Source organism: Maylandia zebra, linkage group LG7 (assembly GCF_041146795.1).
Source record: "Maylandia zebra isolate NMK-2024a linkage group LG7, Mzebra_GT3a, whole genome shotgun sequence".
Classification (NCBI taxonomy): domain Eukaryota; kingdom Metazoa; phylum Chordata; class Actinopteri; order Cichliformes; family Cichlidae; genus Maylandia; species Maylandia zebra.
The window spans coordinates 18,397,043-18,409,076 of NC_135173.1; the positions used below are offsets into that span (position 1 = coordinate 18,397,043).

The 12,034-nt window shown below is 42.1% G+C and overlaps 1 protein-coding gene across 3 annotated transcripts; it reads right to left on the reverse strand.

Moving 5' to 3' along the window:
• Positions 1 to 47: 47 nt before the first annotated feature.
• On the reverse strand, positions 48 to 11,577 carry dnm1l (dynamin 1-like). 3 transcript variants are annotated; one of them, XM_076885965.1, is made up of 20 exons: positions 11,323 to 11,577; positions 8,916 to 9,060; positions 8,392 to 8,421; positions 7,722 to 7,768; positions 7,126 to 7,197; positions 6,957 to 7,043; positions 6,486 to 6,648; positions 6,225 to 6,345; positions 6,001 to 6,132; positions 5,637 to 5,843; positions 5,388 to 5,508; positions 5,151 to 5,306; positions 4,956 to 5,045; positions 4,773 to 4,865; positions 4,551 to 4,604; positions 4,171 to 4,242; positions 3,299 to 3,475; positions 3,038 to 3,147; positions 2,792 to 2,951; positions 48 to 474 (listed from the first exon to the last, which is right to left on the reverse strand). In XM_076885965.1, the coding sequence occupies exons 1-20, from the start codon at positions 11,422 to 11,424 to the stop codon at positions 418 to 420; spliced, it is 2,196 nt and encodes a 731-aa protein (XP_076742080.1). In that variant the 5' UTR covers positions 11,425 to 11,577; the 3' UTR covers positions 48 to 417. The 3 variants fall into 3 exon arrangements, with proteins under 3 accessions (XP_076742080.1, XP_012778077.2, XP_076742081.1); XM_012922623.5 differs by lacking the exon at positions 8,392 to 8,421 and having other exon boundaries at positions 11,323 to 11,576; XM_076885966.1 differs by lacking the exon at positions 4,171 to 4,242 and having other exon boundaries at positions 11,323 to 11,575.
• Positions 11,578 to 12,034: the final 457 nt, after the last annotated feature.

The window sequence follows — 12,034 nt, forward strand, 5'->3', positions numbered from 1 at the left end:
CAAATTACTTCAAAATCCAATAAAGAGGGCATATACATGGTGTCACATGAGTTTTCATTTGTAGCTTTAATCAAAATCTACAGTTGGAGCGCATATTCCTCAGCAAGGCCCCACATAGTCGTGATGTATAATATTATTTATGTACTGTTTTACTTACATTAAGAAAAATATAATAATCTAGGACAGAAGTATACGTGATGCCGATGGCGAGTGACTAAAATGTACTTCCCCTGATTATTACTTCCTTGCTGTACATTAAAACTATGTTTCCATATACACATATCCACACCAGTGCATTTCTGAGTTGTCTCTACAGCCTGAGCTGCTGCATGACTCGACAGGGAGGTGGGATGGTCCACATGAAGACAGTGAGGGTCCCCACAAGGATGAAGAGAGCTTGCTGAAGATTGCTCATCCTCACCACAGGTGGGTTTCTCGGATCTCTGCTATCACCTGGCTGGCTTTCTGCAACGCCTAGACACAGAGATGAGAAGACAGATGTAATCTAATAACTGATTTTAATGTCGTCATCACACCGCATTAGGATCATACTGGGATGTACAGTTTCTCCATCAAGTCACACAAGAGAATCATAAGTCTGATTTACTGCGGTAAGTAGAGGGATTTTTATGCTAAAAAGATTTGAAAAATCATCTGCTAGATTGATTCATTTCTCGTGCCTCATATTGGCTTCAAACAAATGTCTAAATGAACGTTTGTACAGAAAGATGCTGTGTTCACAGAACAGTCAGTGCAACAATAACTTCAGAGCACTATATGCATCAACACTACAATGAGCGGGTGGAGGGAGGTTTGGAGTCTTCTCCCACCCCCATTCTCTGCGGCCTGCTGGAGCGGGGGGGCTAGTAGGAGGAGTTGGCCGTCCGACTGCGGTCTGGGGTGTGGGGCCTCCCTGCTGCTGCGGAGTCGGGGTGGTCTGCCTCTCCCCACCGCAGGGAAAAGGGTAACACCACCTGGGTCTGGGTGCAATTCCCCCCTCCAGGGGCAAGGGTACCTAGACCCGGTTTGTAGAGTACGCTTGGGGAGTGTGATTGTGTGTACAGCGTCTCTTTATGTCTGTCTCCACGTTGGTTGAGTGTGGAGTGAGTGCATATGAGAGCATGAGGGTGGGAATGGATGTTTGTGTCTGTGTGTGCCTGTATGTCTGTGTCTATATGTCAGGTTGGGTATCAGACGCCACCTCTCTGGGGACACCTCAGGCCCTCCAAGGTTTGGAGGCCTATCTCCACCCACCACCACTTCCCCTGCCGGTGGCGGACTCCCTCAGGTGTCGGTGTGTTGGTGGTTCTTTGTGTCTGGGGGTGGGCGTCCGGGTACACACCGGCTCACTCCTTGGCGGCCGCTTGTCGGGGCCTGGGGCCTGGGGCTCGCTCGGGCCCCTTTGGAGGTGGGGTGCCCCCGGCCTCTCGGCCTAGGGCTCGGTCACTCAGGCGCAGCTGGGGGCCGGCGGAGCTCACGGGCGCGTCACTGCAACCCCCCCTGGCTTCTGCTCCGCGGCTGCTGAGTGAGCCCTCATCTGGGACTCTCCTCAGCTCTTACTGGAACAGTGGCGCGGCTGCCCCTCTGTTGGTCTTCCATGGTCTCTTGTGTTCTGGGGGCCTCTGGATGTCTGGAGTTTTGATCTCCTCCATACCCGCTTCACACCCTGGAGGATGGGGCTGTGGCCCCCCCACACTCCCTAGCAGATCATTACATGGAGAAACCTTTGGAATGCAAGCATGCTGATCCACACAGGTATGCACACATGGGTATTCACAGACGCGGACTAAAGCTTTCTTGGCTGCTGCCTCAAAGCACACTGTGCGCTGTCTATCTTGCGTGCTGCACAATATCGTTTATTACTTAGTAAATACTGATATCTATGACTAGCTAGTTTATTGTGATGGTGCTTTGTTTTCTCTATTATTATGTTGCTCTTTGTTGTTTGCTGTCTCCTCTGTTTGTTTGTTTGTTTGTTTGTTTGTTTTTTCTCCATACAGGTGACCCAGGAGTTTTTTTTTTTTTTTTTGTCTCTCTTCCCCCCCCTTCTCACCGTCTCTTCTCCCCTTGGGTTTTCTTTCTTTCTCTCCCCCTCTCTCTCTCATTCATTCCCCCTGTCCTATTTATTAAAAAAAAAAAAAAAAAAAAAAAAAAAAAAAAAAAAAAAAAATGACAAAGGATGAACTGAAGCTCTGCCATCACGTAATGTCGCATACTGCTGTTTCTGATGTCATTTAAAAAAAAAAAAAAAAAAAAAAAAAATAACTTCAGAGCACTGAGGAACCATGTATATCTCTAATGTTGCAATAACAAAGCATGCTAAATAGTTAAGGCTTTTCCTAATTCATAAGACATTTCTTTGTCTTTGGAAAAAGAAGTTATATATTGTGGCATGCAGAGGAATCTTCACAAGGAAGCTCCACACACAGATTGAGCTTGCTGTTTGACCCCAAGCTGGTAGGGGGAGCTCTTTATTAAACACTTGCTGGTGCTACACTGTGCTTCGAGGGTCAATAACAGCGTAACAGAACTCATTTATGGTACTGCATTCTTTCTATAAAACAATAACTGTCAGTGACTTTGTACCGCAGTACAAACACAACATTTAAGATAATAGTTAAAAGTAACGTAACCATAAACAATAAAACAAGAACATCTAAACAGCAGCACGTCCTAGGGCATGATGAGAGAGAACTAGCTGCTCCCTCAACACGCCACAATATTATATTTACTGGATAAAATATAACTTTGTATGACATTGGCTCATGCTTTTTTGTGATGAATCTGTCACCTTGAGCATGTCAGCAGCCTCGTTGCGTCTTTGAGCCATGTCCTCGGACTCTGTCAGCAGGTCGCTCAGCAGCGTCGTCTTATATAACTGACCCACCAGCTCACTCTGCAGGCAGTCCTTCACATGGTTCACCAGGAAGTGCATCACTGCCTTTGGTACACTGAGGCCAAACGCAGTAAAACGTATAGTAAGGATTAACGATGTTAACGTTTACTCTGTTGCAGATGAAAAACCGTGAATCCTTACCTGTCTTGGATGTTTTTCCGAACAATGAGGAAATAAGACTTGATGAGTCTCTCGATGACCTCACAGTCTCTCTGCTCCCGAGCAGACAACTTTCTTGATACTGGAACAGGCTGACAATGAAATAAGAGAAACTCTAATAGCTATAATATTCGGCAGATTAGTGCACTTACAATACATCTACAGAACATTTTACCAATACCAGATATTGCCATCGAGCAAAAACAATTTTTAAACCTGCTTATACAAATGCAGAGCTCTCACCACATCTAATAGGTTGACAGCATAGCCCTTCTGGGGACTTGCAGTGATAAGAGGCTGGGGCATGGCCCTGTCACCAGCTGGAATCTCCTCGCCCTTTCTCACCATGCTCCTCCAGTTGCCCGTGCCACTGTCTGTCTGGTCACTGACAGAAGAGCTCTGAGAAACACTGGCTGCTCCCTACAGAGGGGAGAGATATAAGAGGTAATGAAAACAAGTAAAATCATCAGCTGATCCAACATTAAAAAAACCCCAAAAAAACAGAGCACATCCAGAAGGAATTTCCTGATAATTTTTGACATGCTTCAAATATCAGCATGCCATAGGTCTTCTTTGACTTCAGTACAAAGACGTTCATCCAGATTGGTGCTCATTGTCCTGACTGTGAACTGAGCAAGCAAAGGGAATGTGTGGATAAAATGACAGGCAGTGTGTGACTGGGTGAAGCAATCATGACACAAAGGCTTTTTAAAGTTATTTAACTATATAAAATTTGATATAAATCCTGAGTGTAATGGCTCTTGGCACAAAATGTAACAGATTTACCTAAACCAGATCTTGAATATCTTTCTTTGGAGTGAATATATAATAAAATTACAAAGAGTGTCCATATCATATAGTCTACCAGTGCTAGTAAGGTTTTCTTCAATTCCCCATTAAAAGAAACCCCAAAACAAACAAAAACCTCATGTCATTTCAGTTGAGCTGGGAATTGTGCTTTGTCTATCCGTGCAACCAGCATGCAGAAAATAGGGTTAGATGCAAATCAAAGTGTAAGAGCCAAAGAAACACAGTTTGGCTGATTTTAAAGGAATCAAAGAAAGTCTGGGGGTGGGCAGATGTAGACACAGGCAGGGGAAATGAACAAGACACACCTTAGTGACCTCGCCCTCATGGGCAGAAGTTTCGGTGGGGGAGAGAGACTGCCCCCCAGGACCTTTAAGGGACTAAAGAAAGACATGAGGAAGAAAGGAGAGGAGCATGGACAGGAGCTATAAGCGGAAGGTGTGCATGAGCCTTACATACAGTAAGATAGAAGAAATGCCCGACATACAAGTTGGGCAGCTTCAGGTTAAGCAGACTGAAAGCACATAATTTTTTTATTTGTATATTTTATTATATTCTTATAACTTTATATATGCATGTATACGTGAACAGCTGGTTTTGCCCTGACTAAATAAATCTACATATGCAGGAAAGAAGAAGTTAAAGTGCGTTACCACAAAGCAGTTACTCTCAGACAGACAAACTGTACCTTATCTCTGGGAACGGCAGAGGGCAGATCTCTCAGTCTATTCCGTCTCTGCTCCTACAAAAACAAAATTTTGAAAAATATCACAAGCAGAAGAAGAGAAAATTCTCCCTTTTCTGGAAAAGAAAAATCATAATTAAAAACAATCAGTGTGAGGTGACAAAAGAGGATTACACAAACACTGCATTAAATAAATGTAAATGAAAGTAGTGGCCAATCTCTTACTTCGATGTTGTTGTTCATAAGGCCACTGGCATCAGCAAAGTCGGGGTGTTTGGTGTTGATATACGCCAGCTCAATGGCAACCAAGTTATGTACCTGAAAATCGATTCAGAAAATAGGTTTTTCAGATTAGGGGCTGTTTGTTAACTTCCTTTATAAATACCACAAGTGTGAGGAGTTCCTGACCATTTCATTTGTGACTGGGAGCCTTTTTCTGAGAAGGGATGTGACCACCTCTACTATAGCATCATGAAGCTTTGGAAACCTCAGTAACTCCTGCAGAGATGATGAACAATCAATCAAAATGAAAGCCTAATGTTACAACCTTCGGCAATTACAGCACACCTCTGTGCTTTAGTCGCTGGTGAGGGCGTGTCTGACCTGCGTGCTGTAGTTACTGCAGTGCTGGATGATCCTCTGCATCTCCTCGTGAACGAGCTCCACGCAGCGCAGGCTGGGCTCTTCCAGACGCTTGACCTGCCGCTTCACGAGCAACTCAAACGAAACCTCGGGCACAAACAGAGCCGGCCTCGGGCCCTGACAAAGGCAATTAAAGTGTAAGCTTTGAAAAAAGTGCCTTTTAAGACTATCAAATCAACGGATGTCACAGAAACCAACCGTTGCATTTCTGATTGCAGTGAGCACGTCAATGGTTGTCAGACCACCCAGAGGATCGACTGACTCCAACGTGCGACCGAACGTCTCGTGGAATATATAACAAATCCGTGCTCCACCACACCTGAGGAGGAGAAAGGACCACATTAAAGCACACTCAGATGCAGAATGGGCTTTCATTAAGGAAAGTATGATGCTAGCGCCCCTTGGTGGCATAACAAAGTAAATGCAGTTTAGAGTTGTGTAACTCACAGTTCAGCTGTCTCGATGTACTTGGCCGTGCCCTCTATTGTGTTGCAGTACTCTGCAGCAAACTTGGTGATAATCTGCAGCAACGTGGCACTCTTATCCTCGACAGGTTCACCGTAACTGTTGAGTAAAGACTGATACTGCGCTGCCAGCACATTGATCCTCGTCTTCAGCTCAGGGAGACAGTCTCTGATGTGGTGCATCAGTAACCTGTGGTAATAAGAAAGGAAGTCGGCAGGCTTGTTACGGACTAGTGTAGCCAGTGCTGTTTCATCTTGTCAGGAAGGGACTAAAACTCAAACAATTAGGCTAAAAAAAAGGTCAATATTTCAAATTTAAATACATACATAATGTATCACTTTCATACCTGTTCAATGTTCTAGCCAGATATTTGGTTCCATTTCTGTTTGCGAGGGAGGGGTACTTCTTTTGTAAGAATGCATGTTCATCTCGAATAGAATCTGCCACCAGCTTCTTCTGATTGATATCCAACTGGCTCCTGATCAAGTGCACAAACAAAAATAACTATGAGGCTGAGTTGAACTTAAAAGGCGCAGTTTTGCCTTGTGTGACCACTCACTGCACCGATACCTGTTTACTACTCCAATAATGCCCAGTTTAACAGGGATGACTCTGCCCATCAGGACATCCATGGCGTCCGTACCAGCATCCATCAGGTCAAGCTTGGTTATCACTGCTAGCGTCCTCCTACCTAAACACAGAACGCACAAACCCAATGTTAAAAAAACCACTGCTGTGGGAGGGAGAAATGAAAATAAATGCTTGTGCTGATTTAACTAAAAACAACCAGGAGAGAAGAGGAAACCAAAGCAAAACAGGGATGCCATTTACCATCAGGGTCAACCTCACGGGCCACCTTGAGAGCCTCTGATGTCGCCATATCTGTGTTGGCAGCAGTCACAGCCAAGATGATTGAATTGGGGTTGGAGATATACTTTAAAATCAGCTCTCTGATCTGGATCTCTATGTCTTTTGGCTGATCGCCCACTGGTACCTGTTTTAACAAATACAAGTAGACTTTATCCATGGCAGATGACCACAGCTGATTAATAAATAGCAGTGGGGTATTAAAGCCTACAACCACATAACTACTCATGTAAGCACATTTATTTAACACTTATCAGTCCTTTCAAGCTACATGTAACTAGCTTTCATCTGAATAATCAATGAATGTGACCTGGACAGAGATACATGAGCAAGGAGAAAGAAAAAATCATTAAATCAGCTAATGTACAATATGGATCAATATGCTTCCTAGTTCCTGTTATAAAACGTACAAATAGCTTAGCAAACTTGTCTTACCTTGGTGATGCCAGGAAGATCCACTAATGTGAGATTCACAACTTGTGGAGAGAAGATTTTTAGGTGAATGGGTTCATCGCTAATTCCCTGCAAACATAATAAAGCACCTTTCAGGTTGGTGTGGACATTTAAAGCTCATCCATTTTCTCCATTCATGTTTGACACTCACTTTGTTACTGCCAGAAATTCGTTCCGTTTCTGTCTCGATTTCGTGTCTGATTTCCTCAAAATCTGCGTAGATCTGAAAAGATGATTTAACCATGAATATTAAGGGGGTAAGAATGAGCAACATTAATTTTAAAAAGCATTTGTTGACACTGAAAAGACAAGGACAGCCGGGAGGAGCAGAAAGTACATGACAGGGAACACTTACAAAGAAATCCTGAGAAAATCCAATTGATATCACGAGGCTCTCAGCACCTCATAAGAGCTTATTTGTTCAAACATGAAGAACTACAGTAAATGAAACTCAGAAAAAGACACAATGTAGCTTTGGAGGACATTAGCCCTGTGGCCAAAAAGATATTTTTAGCAGCTGAAAGGGTGTGTGTGCCTGATCCTGTAACATGTTTTACATTTGAGGCATGCCGCAAAACCAGAAAATGTCGTCCTGTTCAATGCATATGTGTCAAAGTAAATATGGGGCAAAGAACAAAGATGTGTCTTTTTTCACCTTTGTATTTGAAATATTCAGATGTTTCTAATACACAGTACAGCATGGGCATGAGAGTGTTAACCTTGTGGAGAATAGGCTGAAAAGTCTACCTTGTTTTTGGTGTGTAGGAATTTGCCCCATTCTTCTCCATCGATGCCTGCAGAAATACAAAGTCGAGGACAGATGTTTTAGATACAGATTACGTGATAGATGTGGCCTTGAGACAAACGTTACTATTATTACATCCCTGATTTAAATGTGTTTTCTGCCGGCAAGGATGTGAAAGATAAACTCTTCAGAGGAGAAGGCGCCACAGCTGAAGAGCTGTTCTCACATAACAGTAAAGGAAGTAAATAACCTAAAGCAAAAATAAAGTGCATTCTGGAAAGCAGAAACCTAGAAAGGCTATTTAAAAAAACAAAACAAATCAAAGTAAGCTGATTTTTGATGCAATAATCAACAGGTTGGGGTCTGTTGTTCATCTGAAGGAAGCTGCTCTATGAGGCCCTTATAATTATTTTCAACACAATTGTATATTTTTTGACCAGAATATGCCAACTCTCTCTAACAAACTTCAAATGACAGACACCAGCCTATTTGGGCGGAAGGGCATGAGATGAAGCCACATGGTTTTGCAGTTTTGGAAAAGCTATACAAATACAAAGCAAGATGGGGACAAATACAGAAAAGAGATGGGTGGTGGGGAGCGTTGGATTCGGTGGGGGGGCTGATTACATAAGATACAAACACAGTGGGATACAGAACATGGGAAAAGGAGACCTTTGTAAAGGCGTCCGTTTTTCTTGGATTCTGCAGTTAAAGAGAGACGACAGGAGAGAAAAGAGTTAACTCGGCAATCTGCAGCCCCTGCATGAGACTCTGCAGTAATGCAGAGTAACTCTGCAGTCATTCCCAGAGGGCAGGACAAACTACACGCAGGATCTTGGCACATTTCAGTTCCTTGTTTTTGTTTTTTACTGAGAAGCGGGTGGCATCTGTTCTCAATCAGAGATAATAACACCATCAATACGAAGTCACTCTAACTGCTCTAACAATAAAAAGCAATTAAGAATCTGTTTAAAGAGCTCCCTTTATTTTACATTTTATTAAAGCTGTAAATTTTGTCAGAAAATTGGAAGCATAGTGGACTAATCCAACTACTAAACAAATGCCAGTCTGAAAAATGCGTTAGAAAACACCAAAGGCTGAAAATGTGTAAAAAGTTGACTTTAAAACTAACTATTTAGAAAAATATAAATGTTCATTTTCGACATAAAAATTAGAAGAGGGGACAGTTATGTTACCATTCTCTTCTGTGGGTTTTCTGCGGTCTTCTTGGTCGATGTGCACTAGCTGGAGGACGAGAGGCCGGCGTGTGACAACACCAGTCCCTCGTGGCAGAATATCCCTGCCAACCAGGCTCTCCAAAACCGAACTCTTCCCGCTGCTCTGTAGAAAGTAACAACAACAAGATCATAAACAACAAAACTCCCCCCAAAGGGCGTAATCTTGACCCGATTTTCACCAAAATTAAATCAGCTCGAGCTTTTATTGGTATCTACCACCATGCAAAATTTAAACACAGTACTTAGAAAACTGGACACCAGACTGGTAACAAACAGTCAAACAAACCCAATTACACACTCCCTCCTTTTGGGTGGAGAACAAAATCACCTCATATAAAAGGCTCAAGTATGAATGACTCATTCATTGGCCAGAAAAAGTTGTTTTCAGCATACAGAAAAAAAACCTCTTAACTGACACAGAGTTTTGCATTCACAGACGAGATTTTGGTGCCCCACACAAAAGAAAAACCTCCCGACCATAATAAATGTATTTTACCGGTGTGGTTAATCAGGGCTTCATTTAATCGAACATCATTTTTAATTACATGGTCAGAAACAGCAAAAAGCATCACTTTGGTCTGATTCTATTTGCTGTACATGAACCAATACTCTCACACAGGAAGCCCCATGAGAGGTTAGCATTACACTATTTTTTAAAGCCCATTTTCGCTGAACAAATGTTTTCAGGCATTAGTAGAGGAACTAGTATTAATTTAGGAACTAAAGTTTGGAGTTCTGACAAACATTCAAGTTTTTTAACCTGTGCACTATTTTTGTCTACACAGGAGGGAAGCGCTATAATGCATTAACACCAGTATAAGGGATGGTGTTTCCATTGATACAGGACTGTGTGAAAGTCTCAAGCCACCCCTCATACATGGAAAGAGGGAAATAAATGCAACGATTATTTAAACCTGCAAAAATATATGGAAACACAGTACATAAGGCAGAAACAGAATTTGTAAAATTCTAATGAGCTTTAAAGTCAAACTTTCATATGACCACCTTTATTCTTCTTCACAGCCTGAACTCTCTAAGGCAAACTTTCTTGCAATTTCTTTAAGTAGTCTTCAGGAGTAGGATTTGAATGATTTGAAATTGAAGACCTGCTGATTTTCAGTTCAGTTTTTGTGTAATGTTGGCATAGCTCAGCCTTTCTACCTTTTTCAGTTCCTTAAGAAATGCTTCTTGACAGCCACCATTTCTGATTGGTGAACACTAGATGTATCAACTGAAGAGCCAGATGCAGCTCTCAGGTCACTGCTGGACTTTTACCCTATTTCTTAAGGACATGACTTTCAGATACTGTGCATCTGCTACAGGTAGGTTTTTAAGCCTGTGACGATTTCTTTTATTCTCCACTTGCCCAGATTCTTCAATATTTAAGGAGACACTTGCATAGCGCTGTAGGCTTGATTCAGTTTGTAGTTGAGTCATCTCTAACGAAACTGTGTGTAAAGTGAAATACTTCACATAGCTAGCAAAATGCACATAAACGGCCAGGTAATCTTCCACAGTAGGAGCAGCAGCTGTAGCAGTAAACCTAAAGTTGATCTGACAAAGATTAAAAGAACAGACACAAGCACGTTGCATCCGGTCTTAATGGGTCAAAAACATCCTTTGGCTTGCCTGGTTTTACTCTAACACCCTCACATCCCTGCCAATACGTCTGAGACAGTCACATCCCATTAGCCTTAGGCAAAACCTCCCACTTTAAACCACTTAGGCTTCAATGTCTCACTACTCCACAAGGTAGTGAGAAACTGTATTATAGATGTTGACTTCATGTCAGTAATAGTTTTTGTGGTGCTGCTAAATTGCACTTGGGTACAGTAGGGTGAAAGACGTTTTTAATTAATTGTTCACCGCTGTAATATTAACAAAGATGCGATAAATATAACTAATAGTATATTAAATCTCTAAAGAATTGGCAGATAAAATACTGATGGGATGCACTAGTTGTAGATAGGTGTTCTTCAGAAATTGGCAAACTTAAATTTAGTCTAGGTTATTCATAAAGTCGTAAGTACAAATTGTGTTTTCCATAAAAACGACAGACGGCTGGTCAAATTGTTTATGTAACTAGATTAAGAAAAACAGCACTTGATTTTGTTTTCTGGAGACTAACCACAAGGCTAGAACATGTGGATAAACACTACTGTAAACTGTCAACCGTAACCCTGCTTAGTTTACTATGGCAGTAAACTAAAACAATTAAAAATCCACGTTATGCTTTTATGGACAGTTAATAGTACTGTGTCTGCGTGAAAGTGAAAGAAAAACTGCGGTGAAAACAAAGAGTCAAAACAATAAGTTGCTGCAGGCTAACTAAAAGTTAGCTTTCAAGCAAAGTGACGTCTCTCACCTGTGTTCCCACAACAACTATCTGCGGCAGTTGGATTGTGTCTGCGCCGACAGTTGTAAATACGTCTTGCAGCTTGTTTATGACAGGTATAAGTGCCTCCATTAGCGCCGATTCTAAACCTGTCAAACAGAGAACTTTCTTAACGCACACGGGTACAAAGTCATTCAATGTCCCGCAGCTAAAAGCTACTGGTTTGTCTTCGGATCGGACATCTACGCACGTAGTTAGTCACAGTTGCATTATGGGACTTGACGTTCACGACAGTCAAACGCAGCTACGCCTCTTTCTCGGGATTCGATTGTTGCCGAACTACATTTCCTAGAGGCTACATCGTGAGCCGTACTCCCACAATAATAATTATTTTTCCCGCAACGCAACAGTAACCACGGTGAGCGTCAAAATATTTATAGGAACACAGACAAAAATTAAATTCTAATTCAAAGTTTTGTCTGGACATTTTATTATGCCCTGGCTATTGCTTATTTTACTACATTATAGCAGAGTGTCAAGTGCACTTCATACAGGAGCGAACTAATGAGGAATATTAACAGTGTTAAACTCAACCAGCACTGATGCTTGTAGTACACAAGAGGCATTAAAAGCCTATATGCTTCCGAGGTAGTTCAGTTTTAACAGTCCTTCCACAATTTACTTTACACATACCCTAACACAACAACACGTTTTTAATGGAAATAACACAACCAGACTGATG

Excerpts from the sequence above, each read along its gene's own strand:
- dnm1l (XM_076885965.1), bottom strand. The coding sequence starts at position 11,424 with ATGGAGGCACTTATACCTGTCATAAACAAGCTGCAAGACGTATTTACA. Across the intron at positions 6,649-6,956 it reads ATCTTCCTGGCATCACCAAG|GTACCAGTGGGCGATCAGCC; the intron begins GTAAGACAAGTT and ends TTGTTAAAACAG. Across the intron at positions 6,346-6,485 it reads CCGTGAGGTTGACCCTGATG|GTAGGAGGACGCTAGCAGTG; the intron begins GTAAATGGCATC and ends TTCTGTGTTTAG.